The 16834-nt window shown below is 42.3% G+C and overlaps 1 protein-coding gene across 6 annotated transcripts in view; it reads left to right on the top strand.

The window, feature by feature from the left end:
• The first annotated feature begins 308 nt into the window (after window positions 1-308).
• The window catches only part of LOC148020783 (DUF3754 family protein, putative (DUF3754)), a 127179-nt gene continuing 110653 nt past the window's right edge, over window positions 309-16834 (top strand). For 4 of the 6 annotated variants that reach the window (XR_015694632.1, XM_087698595.1, XM_087698594.1 and 1 more), the window contains exons 1-3: window positions 309-1320; window positions 1451-1855; window positions 1985-2170. Coding sequence is in view for 5 of the 6 variants with exons in the window: in XM_087698595.1 (XP_087554721.1) it covers window positions 344-1320; window positions 1451-1855; window positions 1985-2170 (1568 nt within the window). In the remaining variant the exon portion in view is untranslated. Of the gene's footprint in view, window positions 1332-1450; window positions 1856-1984; window positions 2171-16834 lie in introns of all 6 variants that reach the window. The other 2 variants (XM_087698596.1, XM_087698598.1) reach the window with 2 other exon arrangements.

Here is a 16834-nt window from a genome sequence, read left to right as displayed (position 1 = left end):
AGAGAGAAAAAATTAAACAGAGGGAATTGAGAGAGAGAGAAAGAGGGGAGAGAAAAATTAGAAACAGAAAGGGAAAAAAAGAGAGAGGAAGAGGAGAAATGGCACACTTGCCACTTTGGCTTAGTATTTTGTGCGCACTGAAACATCAGTTATAGATTATAGATTTTATAGATTGCTCCCCTTCCAATCCAACCTGAGCGTATAAAAAACTGCTGGGTGAGCTTTTACAAGTTGACGCCCGAAATCATCCACGTGGACGTGACACGTGGAAAGACCTTTGGTGACGGGCAAAACACTTGCAGCTCTCGTCTGCAATCCTTTCGCCGTAGCGCGAATCGATCCGATGGCTCTGACGACGTCCTTGCAAGCTCGCCTGCACCCTCCCTGCCCTTCCAATTCGTTGCTTGCTCCTTCTCCCCCTCGCCCTAGCACCATCGCAGTCCTCCCTGCACCGCCTTCCCTGTCGCACCTCACCGTTCACAGCCATAAACCTGGCAGGCTAGCTCTCAGAGGCTGCTCTTCGTGTTCTTCTTCGACGCGGACATCCTTTGATGGCCTCGGTCACTATGATTGCAGCTCAGTCGTCCGGTATGAAGAGCTGGACCCGCAGCTCTCTTCGAAGGCAGGCACTTCGCCTGCCGTTGGACATGGTTATACTGGTCCGCAACAAGATGGTGATTTCGACTCTTTCGCACGTTGCAAGACCTCAGAAAATCAAAATCCTTCTAAGAGCTGTACTTCAAGTATTAATATTGAGCAGACTGGGGAAGGCAATGGAAAAACCATGGCGCGCAATGCTGGGATAAAGGAGACAGAATTACCTCCGTTACCTAATGGGAATGATGCGAGCTTGCAGATGGAAGTTATGCGAGAAGGACCTGCACGAAATGGTGCATTCGCTGGCGCTTCGCCTCATGACCTTCCCTCAAAGAAACTGGATTTATCCGGTGAGCAGATCTTGCAATTAGAAGGAGCGAATGATTTGACAATAGGAGATAAACACCAGGAGCTCAAAAGGAAGAAAGTTGGTTCAGCTGATGAAAAAGTAGACATGGAGCCAGCTCAGAAAGAGTTTCGGAATGAAACGAAGTGTGATGGCATGATAAATGGAAGTTGGCCTCGCGATCAAAGATGGAAAGAAGTGTACAGTTCTGATGAGGAAATAGATCCATCTGATGAAGATGAGGCCGTTGAGCCAATAACCAAAATTCCTGTCACCAAGCAAAAGTACATACCAATTCCGAAAGCCAAGCTTGTCAAGAGCCTTGCAGATGCTTTTCAAGATGAGCATAAGGCCTCGGAGTTCCTAACAATATGCTCGTAAGACCCTTGTGAGTTTATTTTGCCAATTCATGTTTGTATTTGTTTCCTCTTTCGACAGTCACTTTAGGTTAAAAGTTTATGCACATAACATTAAGACATCAATGTGCTGATTAATGATCTGTGTCAGGTTCTTAGATTGTATTCTTCATGCGGAACATAAGACAATCCTTGAGCAGTTGCGCCTAGACTACAAAATAACACGCTCAGCTGTGAAAAAACAAGCTGAGGATTTGAAGGGCAACCATCGCTCAAACACAAGAGGAAGGCAGAGCAATGGTTGGCTTAGAAAAGTAGCCAAATCTTGGTTCAGACAAAGGGAACAAAAGGTTTCTAAGAATATATCAGGTTCTATGAAAGAAGAGGTAACAAGCTTTATTGGGGATGAACTTGTTAGCGGCTCTTCTAAGGGGTGGATTGCCAGTCCGCATGAGTTAGAGGGAGAGTCTCCTGTGGCACCTAAACATCAAGGTGAGAACGGAACACCAGGGTCTGTATCACTAAGCAGCAGAGATCTCGGTAGTGAAACAAACAGGTACGGCAGGCCTGTTATCATGAGTGCTGCAGCAGAATCTGACTAGTCTCCATATGTAGTCAACCTGAGTCACTGTAGTACCATAGGAGTTCTCACTTCTCTCTACTTTCTATTCAAAAATAATTGCAGATATAGCATTGTAGCTGCTGCACGCTTTCAGCGGAATTTTCTGAAACTACTCCGAAATGCACAGTTCCATGGTCTTTCTGCTCGCGACTTGCAGTTGACATCAGCCCTCAATACAGATTATATACTGACACTGCCAATCGATGTTGATTGGAAACGTGCATCTTCAGAAAATGCTATTATTTTCAGGCAAGTTTATTGCTTTTTGTTCATGACAAGACTTTTTCACAGCTCTAAGATGTCTAACATGCTTGCTTGCCTTTATAGTTTTCTTAACCCATACTATTCATGCTGAATTTTGGCTTGATTTTTATGCATCTATCATTCCAGACGTGTTGAATATGTAACAAATTTTGAGGAAATTGTTTGATGATGATTTGTTGGGTACCCATGACATTGCTTACTTTTAAATCTCAAGAGTATCGAAAATTGTAAGGGACGAAGGTTGTGTCCAACTTGCTGTTGAACTCAAGAACACAACGACTGGGATATAATTGTGGTGGTAGAATTTGCTATTGATATGTGATTGTGGTGGTAGAGTTTGCTATCGATATGTAGCAGAAGGTCATGGTGGGCCCACAACATGGGTCAAAGTATGGAGGGTAAGCAGCTCCACTTTGGAGGCTATTCACTCGATCTAAAGATATTGGTTCGACGAGTGGAGTATCCCAAGGTTCTCTGCCATGCCACTGGTGAGACGATGATAAATCCTAGAAAGTTGCTACTCGAGAAAATGGCTGACATTTGAGTGGTGGAAAGGCCACACATCGGCAATGTATTTGCCTTTATGGTGCATGGAAAGCTAGAGGGGATCTAGCTAGTGATTTCCATGGTTTTCGTCTAACATAGGGTAGTGGAGTGATCATGTTCTTGATATCTTAGGATATTGGAAGACCCAATTCTATATAGCGGGTGTGAGTTCCAAGCTAGGTAGTCAAAATTCCTTTAGGACCTAAAAGGGGAGTCCTTGATCACAATTTAAAATATACCAGGATCATAGCTGTAAATAGAGAGGATGATGCTTTGACGTGTAGGCTAGACAAACAAAAACAATAAGATGGCTCGGTCTTACAAGTTTGAGTACCTACTTTAAGGATATATTTTGAGAGAGCTTTCACAAGACATCCATATTAGGATCCTAAATTTTGGAGGTTCCTTTAGGTTTGGAGGCTCCTAAATCCACTATTTTGGGTACATTTTGCATCCCACTGGTTTTTTCTAAGTTTGTTTGATTCTCTTTTTCTTCGGTGAAAATAAATCTATTAATAAATTTATTTGGAACAAAATATTCTAACTTTAAGGTAAAGTATAAAACTAGCACTATAATGGACAACTTTCCTAAGGTAAATTACAAAATATCCCGAGGCAAAGTACAAAATTACTTCTAAAAGGGACTTTCAAAGGATACCAATGCTTAGCCATTCAGTTAGTTTACAGCTTGGGAGAGAAAGAGGGAGTTGTTGGTTCATTTTTTGTGATTAGAGAACATCAATTTGCTGCAGAAGACAGCCATCTAGGGGTCTCAATAGGCAGGGGATAGCAGGGAGACACCTTCTAGGGGCTGGTTGAAACCAGCCCTACTCCTCGGATAGGGTGGTAAATAACTTGATTAAGCACTATTTACAGCAATTAACAAATTTACAAAACTGAAATGCACACTTTACCATATAATCCTAGACATTGAATACCATGTTGGCCCCTAAACTTGCGCCCCTTTCGGTATTTTTTAACTTAATTGAAGAAGAAATTGATGTACAATGGGATTCTCCCAATTCCTTCTGGTATTCTAACTCCCCTTGCTGTCAAAATGACCAGTAAGTCTTCAATATGATTTGTGCCTTGATTTGGGCAATCAATCGGCCTTTACTTGCTTTGATGGAGATGGAAAATGTTCCAAATTCATTGATTTGCTGGTCCCTCCACTTAAATTTGAGTAAAAACAGCTTCAATCCTATTAAATCCAAGTCTTGAAGCTTCCAATTTCTAACACCTTCTCGAGGTTGCTGTTAAACCCTAATTTTTGTTTTGCAGATTAGGGTTTATACCAAAGAAATCTGAAATTTCTCAGCCTCTAGTGATCTCAAGGCTGTAATCTTCGGAGCAAGACTGTGCAATGGTTGGGAGATGAGAGGGAATGGTTTTTCCAGTATTATCTGTAATTAAATATTAAATTTTAGTCTTTAAATATTGAAAATTAATCTAATAATTATTTCGGTGCCCTGAAAAATAATTTGACTAGACAATAATTAAATTGGCTAGGCAACTTCCATTCCTGAGTCTCTCTGCGCCATCTTTGACCATCAGATTGGTGTTAAGTACCATTAAACACCACTTTTCTAGTGTCACCAACTTATGGCCAAATGAATGACCTAGGCCAACAACTCGCACTAGATACCACCAATAAGTACCTGTGCGGCATAACTTATAGCAACTTTTGCCTTTGACATCACGTGATTTCCTTGGGTCTCGAGCTTGTAAATTTACTCTAAACCCAATTACACCTCACATGTGCAACATTCACTTAACCACGTGATTAAAAATTAATCCATATGTTAAGTGAGGTTTCAAATAACTTATAGCAACTTTTACCTTTGACATCCTGTGATTTCCCTGGGTCCCAGGCTTGTAAATTTACTCTAACCCTAGTTACACCTCATATGTGTAACATTCACTTAACCATGCGATTAAAAATCAATCCATATGTTAAGCGAGATTTCAAAAATACATGTTCTCATGATACTAGCAACATTATTGCTGATCAAGTGATAGCATTTTGGAGGTGCGTGGTAGTAGGTGATTGCATTAAATGGAGGCTGGAGCAGGCAATATGCAGATTTTAGGGTTTTCTCGTGAAGAAAACCAGATTTCTCTCTCATATTGCTTTCTCTCACCTTCTCCAATAAATTCTCAAAAGATCTCAGCATTTCTCAGCCATTCTTAGCAGATCTCAACCAAATTTGGTGGACAGTAGGAGAATTTCTGCTATGTAAATCCTAAATTTCTGTAGAAATTAGGATTTGACAGCCACCTTGGGATGCATGTCAATAGAAATAGGCATTGTACACGGAAATCAGCAATTGAAATTTGTGGAATTGACAGGGATTTCAGATGCAAGGTCATCCAATGTAAATTGGGGTAGCATTTGGCTAGTTGGAGGTTCCAATTGTGCAATTCTTGGGTGAAAATCAAGGGGCAATTGGCCCAATTTGCTTGCTAATTGTATGTATAGCAAGGGCCTTTTGGATCAGCAAAGGAGATTGTGGAATCTCAACTTATGTACCATCCATTAGCAATTAAATATAAAGAAATACCGAAAGGGGCACTAGTTTTGGGGCCAACCGGGTGTCTATTGTCCAAGATCGTTAAGGTAATGTGTGCATTTTAGTTTATGCTCAATAATTTATTGCTATAATTAAGTGCTTAATCAGGTTTTACCACCCTATCTGAGGAGGAAGGCTGGTTTCACGGTTTCATTACTGGGATTCCACTCAATCCCTTGATTTGGTGGATCCGAGGCACTTGATTGCAAGCCAAAGCTTTGTGTCAGTGCTGATTTTTGCTCTAAGCTAAGAAATCATAGCAATATGTCTTCATATAGTGAGATGGAATTAAGTAGTGATGATGCCTCTCAGTATGAACATTCACATGGGAATGAATGAAACATAATGTCCAATTTTAGACAACAAGGCTCCAGACCATGGACAACAAGATGAAAATGTTGTTGTTAGGCAAGATATAGGGCCTTCAAGGCATAATGATACTAATGACTAGTAAAGTGAAGAGGAATTTGATGACTAGTTTAAGAATTAGATGAGAATAGCGGTAAATCTCTTTACTGAATTGACAAAGAATCCTCAGTTCACCCAATTTTTGAATGCTCCGAAGAAGGACAACAAAGACAAGAAGAAGTCATCTTTTACACCTTTGGGATAGCAAGGTGCATCGAAGGAAATGCCAAAGCCTTTGTTTGAAGCTCTCAAAGATGCTATGGAAGCAAAACGGTTAGTACCTATGGGGCAAGGAATGCTAATGCAGGGCTATCATGAAAGTATCAATCCAATGGATTTTGGATAGTTGGGCATGCTTGCTATGATGGGGCAGCTAGGATACTTTGGTGGTAGCACTTATTTTCATGCTATGGTTGGATAGGGACCGCATACAAGCATGTATGACACAAATCCCTATGGTATGCAATAGCCAATGCATGGTGTGCAAGGTCCCATGTATTCGGGTATGGTTAGAAATATGCAAAACCCTATGTATGGCAGCATTGGCATGATGCCTGGGGCACAAAGTAGCATGTTTGGTAATGCATCTGCATCACTGAATGACTATGGGGCTCAAGGAATGAGTGCTAGTTTGGCAAATGCTCTGTTTGGTGTTGGTTTTGATGTAAATTCAACAAATGTATCCTTTTTGTAGCAATCGGTGTATGACAACTTGATACCCAAAGAGGCAGCAAAAGACTATGATGAGGGTGGAAAAGCAGTGAAGTTTGAGTCCTTTGATGGTGCACAAGATAGGCTGAAAGCTTTGACTTTCATTCGGTAGTTTGATGGGTCCACTCTTTTGATGCAAGATAGAGCACCGTCAACTTGGATACAATTCAAGCAAATGTTTGCACCGAATTGTTTGACAAGTATCTTTGAGGTGGACATTATGACAACTTGGAATAAGCTTAATGCTAAGGAATGTAAGAATTTGGAGAAATATAATAAGAAGTTTTGGGACGCATTGCTGCTTGTCATTTCTTATCGTCTTGGATCCGTTGTGAGCAAGTGGAAAAGTATGTTTGTGGGCTGCCTAAAGGAATCAATGATTTTTGCATTAAATCCACCGTGTCTAGCATATCTCAGCTCATAGAGATTGCTATTATAGCAGATATATTGCTATGTGGGAAGGATTCGGGCTTCTTAGAGAGTGGGGAGAAGTCGAATAAAAAGTTGTTTAAGGTTGAGAAAAGGGGAAGATTTGAAAATCAGCCTGAAAAGAGACCAAAACAGCAAAGAAGGGGCTTAAAAACATTGATGCAACATAGGGAATTGATGCATGCAAATAAAGGTTTCATTTGTGAACAGGAGTGTCACATTGCAAGAGACCGTCCCAATAGGTAGCAAGCTGGAAAATCAGAAAATCAGGGAGATCTTAAGGGAAAGAAGCCCAAAACATTAGTGGGATTGGTGCTCGATATTGTTAATGATTAGCCCAATGATGATGCTATTGAGTTTTGCAGAGCACGGGGCAAATTAGGGATCAGCATGCATTTATTTTCTTTGATAATGGTGCACGGGCCAACTTCATCTTTGTTGACATGGCAGCGTGTCTAGGCATTAGACAGGATGAGATCGAACCTATGGGAAAGTTGGAATGGCATGTAAGGGCCATGCAGAGCGTGTCACACCACTCATTGAAAAGATTCGGTTGCAGATACAGGGATATTGGACAATAAAGAGTTCTTCATTGCTCCACTTGAAGGTTGTGATGTTTGCTTGGAATGCCATGGTGTCATTGTTACAATGGGATTTTCCCAATCCCTTTCGGTACTCCGACTTCCCTTGCTGTCCAAAATGACTAATAAGTCTTCAATCTCATTTGCCCCTTGATTCGGGCAATCAATTGGCCTTCACCCGCTTTGATGGGGATGGAAAATGTCCCAAATTCATTGATTTGCCGGTACCTCCACCTGAATTTGACTAAAAACAGCTTCAGCCATGTTGAATCCAAGTCTTGGAGCTTCCAAGTTTTGGCACGCTTCTCGAGGTTGTTGCTAAACCCTTAATTCTGCTGCTGCAGATTAGGGTTTACACCAGAGAAATCTGAAATTTCTCAGCCTTTGGTGATCTCAATGTTGTAATCTTTGGAGCAAGGTGGTACAAAGGGTGGGAGATAAGAGAGAATGCTGAGGAGAGAGAAAATCCAAACTTTCTTTACCAAGAACTGAAGAAAATCAGTCATTTACTGCTCCTGCCCTGTCTCAACAGCTTGTAGATGCAAAGAATTGAAGAAAATCAGTTATTTACTACTGCTACTCTGTATCAACAGCCTGTAGATGCTGTCACCTACTGTTGATTGGTGTTCTCTTGCCCCTAGCTGCCTCAGAAGGTCTTCCAATGGCTGCAAATCAGACCAAGAGCATCTCCTCCCTCTCTCTTGTAGGCTGAATACACTTAAATGCCTCTCTCCAGCCTCAAAAGATGTTTTTCAGACTTGTATGGGCATTTTTGACAAGTGGCAGCCTTCCCAAATGGTTTTTCCAGCATTATCCATAATTAAATATTATTTTTCAGTCTATAAATACTGAAAATTAATCTAATAATTATTTCGGTGCCCTAAAAAATAAATTGACTGGCCTATAATTAGATTGGCTAGGCAACTTCCATCCTCGAGTATCTCTGCGCCATCTTTGACCATCAGATTGGTGTTAGGTACCATTAAACGCCACTTCTCTAGTGTCACCAACTGACTCTTATGGCCAAATGAATGACCTAGGCCAACAATTGGCACCAGATATCACCAAGTATATGTGTAGCATAACTTATAGCAACTATTACCTTTGACATCCCGTGATTTTCTCGGGTCTTGGGCTCATAAATTTACTCTAACCCCTGTTACACCTCACATGTGCAACATCTACTTAACCATGTGGTTAAAAATTAATCCACATGTTAAGTGAGGTTTCAAAAATACATGTCTTCATGATAGTTTTCATCACCTGTGGTGCGTGAAACTCTTTGAGGAGGACGAGCGGGGAAGAAGTCCTAGTAAACACTGACACTCTGTGCAGAGTCAAAGAGGGCTGCCCTTGTTTTTGTGCAGGACATTCTACTTACAATGTTGACTGAAATTGATGAGAAGTTTTAGGCTATTATGGACCGTAAGGTCCTGGTGTTGCTAGCTCTTCCTTCAGATCAAAAGCTTGATAAAGAGAATTGCTGCATCTCGCATAACATGATGCTTGCCATCTTGGAGTCTTATGATTTGACGAAGCTTGTGACTGAGGCTATAGATTATCCTACAACTCGTGATGCCTCCAAGGTTTCTTCAAATGAGAAAGCCGAGTTGATGAAGGTACAAGCGCATTAGAACAAATTGAATGCCCATATCCGTTCTTTTCTCTTTCTCTCTTGTACTCTAGCTGTCATTGCTCACATCGAAAACTTGATTGTGGCTCGGGACAAATGGTTGGAGCTTGATCATATGTACAATCAGATGACTGTGATGAAGTGGGTGTCCCTAGAGCTTCAAATGAGGATTTTGAGTCCTAATAAGTCTTCTTCTATGCGGGAGCATGTTAATAAGCTTTGGCAATTGCAGATGCTAGTCCAAAATGCAAAGAAGGCGATTACTTCGGAGGACATGGTGTTAATTCTTCTTTCTCAATTACTGTTGCCTCGATTCAGTGCATTTGACTTTGCCTTGATTTGCTTCAAGGCGGACAAAGACTCTTCATTGAGAAGAGTTGGTTCCTATAGTTTTGGACCAAGATGAGCAATTGAAAGGACATAATTTCCAAATTAGAGGCATTGGCAGGTTAGTCCTCTTAAGAGAAGGGGAAGGACCAAAAGAAGAAGGAGGAGGACAAATTAAAGGACAAAGAGAAGGATTCCACTTATCACATCTGTGGCAAGACAAGTCATTGGAAGAAGGATTGCCCCGACAAGGAGAAGAAGAAGAAGCCTTCAAAGGATTCAAGAGCAATGGCTACTCCCTCATCAACTGCCTTCCTCCACTTGGAGTTGATTGAGGCATCGATCCCTAGGGCTTCTGATGTTGCGTTATTGGCTCCACCCCCTCGTGAGTGGATTGTTGACAATGGTGCCTCTCAGCACGTGACTCCTTCTGTAGTAGGTGTTGCACATTTGCAGCCTTCACATGGACAAATTCTCATGGGCGATAGCTCTTCTATCCCTATTCAAGGGAGGGATAATATGTAGCTTATTTCAGATAGGCAGGGTGGTGCTTATGCTTCAGAGCTTTATGTGCCAAGCTTGGGTTACCATTTGCTTTCGGTACACAAGATTTGTACCCTCGGTCTCTTGGTTAAGTTTAATGAGGATTCTTTTCGGATTCTGTGCTCACTTTCAAATATGAGGAGAATGGAGTCTATAAGCTAAGGTCTCCTTCTACCTTGACCCCTCTTCTTCTTACCTCTCAGACACAATCTGAGCTTTAGTATACTTGTTTTGGCCACCTATATTATGATTGTCACGGGGACGTGAAATTTTGAGATGCTTTAATCTTGCTAGTAACATTTGATTAAGCTATTAATCAAATGTGCAAGGTTGTTTAGCACACGTGATGCACATGGCAGTTATTTCATGGGAACGGGCCAAGGACCTTGAGGATGCAGTGGGTGTTAAAGGCAAAAGTTGTGTTAAGTTATGCCAACTGGGTTTTGGTGGTCAGTTGGTACCAGGTTGGACCCTAGGACAATTGTTTGGCCATTAAGTGTCAGTGGTGACATTAGGGACTAGCATTAATTAATTAATTAATTAATGCTAGTCTAAGGGTCAACAGAGGTTGGGAACCACTCCAAGTTGCAAATGGCCTAGCCAATTTCATTACAGATGGGCATGTTTAATTTTGGGCAGGGTCAAAAGGGCTGAAATTAATTTTCAGAATTAATTAATTTTGAAAAATTAATTTAAGGGCTGAAAATGCATTAGGAAGGCTGCCACTTGGCAAAACTTTCCCATGCAACTAGGGAGAAGGCTGTTGGAGGGTGGTGGAAGCTGATTGCAGCCATTTTGGAGCTTGGTGGAGGGAGAGGAGGTGATCAGATTTGGCTCTGAGGGGCGACGACGACTAATTGCGCTCCGCGACAAGACAGGGGGGAGTAGGTTTTCTCTTCCGCCTCAAGAGAGGCGGCGGTAGAAGAGGAGGGGTCGCCAGCTGAGGCTAAGCTGGAGTTTTACCCCCCTTTTGAAGCTGTCGGTGCCATCAGGTTTGTCATCAGAGCTATGAAGCAAAATATACATTTCAGCTGATTTTCTCTCTCTCTACAGCTCCAGTCTATGCTCAAGCATTCTCAGTAATTCTCAGCCATTGGTAGCAGAGCACAGCTAAATTTGGTGGACAACAGAGAGTTTACTGCTGTAAACCCTAAATTACAGCAGCAATTAGTGTTTAGCACCGGAAATTCGTGGAATTGTGAGGATTTCAGATGCCAGCCCATCTATTGTGAATTTGGGGCAGCACTTGACCAGTTGGGGTTCCATTAAAGCAAGTCCTGGGTGAAAATCAAGGGGCAATTTGCCCGAATGCTTTGCTGATTTTTGGAACAGCAAGGGGCTTTTGGATCAGCCAAGGAGATCGTGAAATCTCGGCTTGTAATTTATCCATTAGCAATCGAAATTAAAGAAATGCCGAAAGGGGTGCCAGTTTTGGGGCCAAGAGGGTGTCCACTGTCCAAAATTATGAAGGTAAAGTGAGCATTTCAGTTTATGTTCATTTGCTGATTGCTGTAATTAAGTGCTTAATCAGGTTAAACCACCCTATCCGAGAAGGAAGGCTGGTTTCAATGATGACCTTTGGAAGGCTTCTAGGGGACACCTTGTTTGAGAGGTATGTTGGACATTGTGGTATGCCGGACATTATTCAAAAGGCTTCTAGGGGACACCTTGTTTGAGGTATACCAGACATTGTGGTGAGCCAACAACAGTGTATATCTTACATTCGTAGAAAATAACACCCTGATGCCATTCATAGCAAGGCTTCGAGGCGGTCTTTAGCACCCTTGGAGCTTGTATCTACAGATCTGTGTGGACCTATAAGGATGGAGTTCCTTAAGGGGAGCTTGTATTTCATGTTGATTGCATACGATTTTAGCAAGATGACATGGGCTTATTTTTTGCAATTGAAGTTGGAGGCGTTCTCCCACTTCAAGGATTGGTTACTCTTTGAGGAGAACCGATTAGGCCGAAAACTGAAGACATTATGATCGAATAAGGGTGGAGAATTTGTTTCTAGTGAGCTTGCTAGGTTTTGTGCATATTATGGTATCCAGCAGGAGTTTGCAAACACAAACGCACCTCAAGAGAATGACATATTGGAGTGGAAGAACTGAAGTGTGATTGCGATGGCTCGCACCATGATGGAGCATAGACAGACACCTTAGTGTCTTTGGGCTGAGGTTGTGGCTACTGCAGTCCACATCCTTGATCAATCCCCTACTTTGGCCATTGTTGGCATGACACCTTATGAGGCATATTTTGGGTCTAAGCCTGATGTTTCTTATTTCAGGGTCTTTGGATGTGACGCCTATGTCCACATTCCGAAGACACGGCATGACAAATTTGAAGCAGCTTCGCGAAGGCAAGTGTTTGTGGGCTCCAGCTCACAGTCCCAGGGTTACCATTTGTATGATCCCGTTAAGCAGGATATCTACACGAGTCGAGATATTCGGTTCATGGAAGTTCTAGCCTTAGAGGGGGGTGAGGAAGACCCTGTGCTTGGAGATCCATGGACAGCTAGGCACTAGCGATGGTATCTTTGGAGCTCGTGCCTCGTGGAGATGCTTTATCTTTGGATGAGGATATTACTTTCCCACCAGCTTCCCTGACTGAGCCACTACTTGTAGATGTTCCAAAGACTTCAGCAAATGGTGTATGCTAAGGAGAGATTTGATCTCCTCCTCGTTGGGCACGAGATACACTCCGTGATTCATGGATTGAGGGAGTCCTTGAGAAATGGCAGGCGTAGAATGGTCTGCAGCGGTCTTGGAGAAACCAGACACATGCTACCGAGCTTGTTTGTACTTACTATTGTTTGATGACCCGTGCCATACAGGATAGGGCACCCACCTTTGTGAAGGAGGCTTTGCAGTCCCGACTTCGATTCCCAACATTGCAAGAAGGCTGTGGAGCAAGAATTGGATGCTATTGAGCGGAATTGCACTTGGGGTCTTGTGCCTCATCTCGTTCATAGCAAGGTGATTGGTGTAAAATGGGCCTTCAAGACCAAATATCACACTCATGGCACTTTGAATAAGCACAAGGCGCGGCTCGTTACAAAGGGCTTCACACAGTGGCTAGGGGTGGATTTCCATGACACCTTTGCACCTATAGCTGAGAGGGCTACTATTAGCATCGTTCTTGCCTTAACCAGCATAGGAGATGGCCAGTTTATTAGCTTGATGTGAAGTCTGTCTTTCTAAATGGTAATTTGAAGGAGAAGACTATGTTGAGCAGCCTACTTGCTTTTTCTCATCAGATGGACAAGTATATAGGCTGAAGAAGGCCCCTTACGACCTCAAACAAGGTCCACGTGCTTGGAACAACAAGATAGACTCGTTCCTCCAAGGCAAGTCGCAGTATCAACGTTCCTCTGCCGATTCCTAGTTGTATGTCCACACCTCAGCTGGAGGACATGCATCGTTTGTGCTTTATGTGGATGATCTTATTTTAACAAGTGACCATGCCTAGAAGGTCAAGGAGACTAAGGGAACACTACACGAGGTGTTCGAGATGATGAACATGGGCCTTTTTCATTTCTTTTTAGGCCATGAGATTTACCAGACTCCAAGGGGGATTTTCATCTACCAACAACGGTATGTGCAAGAGCTTTTGGTCACATTTGAGATGGAGGAATGTAAGGCCATTTCTACTCCTATGGATTCGAACGAGAAGGCTACAACCCATGCAGATTCTTCGGCAACGGATACCATCTACTACAGGCAATTGATTGGGTCCTTGATTTGACTTCTTAATGATCAGGTTGATTTGTGATTTCCTGTAGGTCTATTGACTGAGTTCATGAGTGAACCCAAGATGGTACATTGGCAGGCTGCTATGAGGATTTTGCAGTTCTTGAGAGGGACCCCCAATCTTGGTATTCATTATCCAACAAGTACTCGACATTCCCCTTTGGTTCTTACAGGCTAGACACATTCAGATTGGGCCAGAGATGTTGACTAGCGGAGGTCCACGACATGATATTGTTTTACTTTGGGTGCAGGTGTTATCTCATGGAGCAGCAAGAAGCACCCTAGTGTTGCTCTTTCTTCGACAAAGGCGGAGTATAGAGCGGCATCTTCTACCACATGTGAGACGGTATGGCTTCGGAGATTACGCTGAAAGCTTGGCTGTCCTTAGCCAGATCCCACAATACTTCATTGTAACAATGAGAGTTGCATTGCTTTAGCACGGAACCCAGTGTTTCATGCTAGGTCGAAGCACATTGAGATTCAGTACCATTTCATTTGGAAGAAGATTTTGGATGAAACCATTGATGTGGTTTACTGCAAGACTGAGGATACTCTTGCAGATTTGTTTACAAAGGTGCTTCCTCCGCTTCTTCTATGACAGCACTCCAGATCCCTGAGCCTTATGCAATGTCCAAGATTTGGAGGGGGTGTTAGATATTATTCATCCCTTGGACTAGCATTTCTCAGGTTACCATTGGTGCAGTCAGTTCTCTCGGAGGTACCCTTGGAGGGCATTATTTCATTATTCCTGTTAGTCAATGGGCATTTTCAGAAGACAGTGTGTACGGGCAATTCGTCAAGTAGGCAATGATGCCACATTGCAGTTGGAGGATTGATCATTGATTATTTTATTCCTTTGTGCAATAGTCGACTGGTTTTGATCAAGTCGACCAATTTTTTGCTGGCCGACTAATGTAGTTCATTGCATTCTTTTCTCCTATTTAGCCCTAGTTGGCAGCCTGCCCCACTCACTTGTTTTGAGGTTCTGGTGGGAGAGAGACGACTGGAGGAGATACATCTACAACCCTTGTATATCTGCCCTCTTCATTTCAGCATTCATTGACTTTAGATTTCTGTGTTCTTCTATCTCTTTTCTCTCTCCCTTTCTCTTGTGTTCATTTTCTTTCAATCTTATCCATACGCTTCCACATTCGCTGCACTCTGACAAATAATTCCCCCGGAAGGGCACTGTCCAAATGGCACTATTACATAGAATTTTCCATGAGCATGATCATCTACATTGGCTCTTGTTGCATAACTCCAGTGCATTGACATTCTATTCTTGTAAATATGCATTTATGTGCATTTATCCATTTTAGTCTTTTGGAGTGGTCGACTTTGGATCCACCATATTCGTGGCACATCACATGGCAGTCTCCAAGGGCACTTTCCCTTGCTTGGTTTGCTTGCTTAGTTTGTTTCCACCTATCTTTTTTACTTCCCTACATATCCTCCATAGCTTTCTTCATCACTAACAGCCAATGGTGTTGGGATATTGACATCAACTTCTTCTTTAATTAAGTTAAATAAATACCGAAAGGGGCGCCTTTTGGGGCCAATAGGGTGTCCAATGTCCAGGATTACATGGTAAAGTGTGCTTTTTAATTTTGTGAATTTTTTAATTGTTGTAAATAGTGCTTAATCAGGTTATTTACCACCCTATCCGAGGAGGAAGACTGGTTGCATGGTTCCATCGGCAGGATGCCACTCAATCCCTTGATTGGTGGGCATGAGACACTTGATTGCAAACCAAAGCTTTGTGCTAGTGCTGATTTTTACTCTCAGCTGAGAAATTACAACAATATGTCTTCATACAGTGAGTTGGACTCAAGCAATGATGATGCCTCTCAGTATGAACATTCACATGGGAATGAAGGAAATGCAATGCCTGACCTTGGACAAGGCTCAGACCATGAACAACAAGCTGCACGGCCTTCAGAGCATAAGGAGGATGATGACTAGCAAAGTGAAGAGGAATTTGATGACTAGTTCAAGAATTGAATGAGGACAGCAACAAATCTCTTTGCTGAATTGGCAAAGGATTCTCAATTTACTCGATTTTTGAATGCTCCAAAGAACGACAGTAAAGGCAAGAAGAAGAAGACGTCTTCTATACCTTCAGGACAACAAGATTCAATGAAGATAATGCTAGACATTTTATTTGAAGCTCCCAAAGATGCTAATGAAATAAAATAGTTTGTATCTATGGGGCAAGGAATGCAAATGCAAGGCCATCACGGAAGTGCCAATCCAATGGATTTTGGACAGCCAAGCGTGCATGCTGTGATGGGGCAGCCAGGATATTTTGGTGGAAGCACGATTTTTCATGCTATGGTTGGACAAGGACCTCATATGGGAATGTATGGCACAAATCCCTATGGTAGGCAAGGCCCAATGTATTCGGGTATGGCTGGAAATATGCCAAACCCTATGTATGGCAGCATTGGCTTGATGTTGGTACTGCATCTGCACCCCCGAATGCTTATGGGGTTCAAGGAATGAATGTTGGTCATGCAAATGCTCCATTTGCGTTGGTTTTGATGTAAATTCAGCAAATGCACTCTTTTTGCAACAGCCAATGTATGACAACTTGACACCCAAAGGGGCAGCAAAAGACTAAGATGAGGGTGGAAAAGCAGTGAAGTTTGAGTCCTTCAGTGGTGTACAAGATAGGCTGAAAGCTTTAACTTTCATTCAACAGTTTAATACAGCCTATTCAAGGGGGAACTTCACGGAGTTCTTGAAGATTTGAAAGACAACCACTTTCCTGAAAGGAAAGACATTACAGTGGTGGTCCACTCTTTTGATGCAAGGTAGAGCATCGTCAATGTGGGTACAATTTAAGCAAATGTTCGCATCAAATCGATTGACAAGTACCTTTGAGGTGGATTAGATGGACAGAAGTGAAAATTTCAGCATTTGAAAAGTTGAAGGAAAAGATAACTTCAGATCCTGTGCTTCTATTGTCCGATCTAAGGAAGTCATTCATAGTTCAATGTGATGCATGTGGTAACAACATTGGGACTGTTCTTATGCAGGACAACTGAGTTGTGGTTTATGAGAGCTGAATTCTCCACGGTGCAAAAAAGAATTTGTAGGTCTATGAGAAAGAGCTCTTGGCTGTAATTCATGCATTGCCTATGTGGAAA

This window comes from Lygodium microphyllum, chromosome 18 (assembly GCF_053477565.2).
Source record: "Lygodium microphyllum isolate KBCC chromosome 18, Lygodium_microphyllum_v1.1.10, whole genome shotgun sequence".
In the NCBI taxonomy this organism is placed as follows: Eukaryota; Viridiplantae; Streptophyta; class Polypodiopsida; order Schizaeales; family Lygodiaceae; genus Lygodium; species Lygodium microphyllum.
Note: the sequence above shows the minus strand (reverse complement) of the source record. Positions and strands in the feature narration are given on the sequence as shown.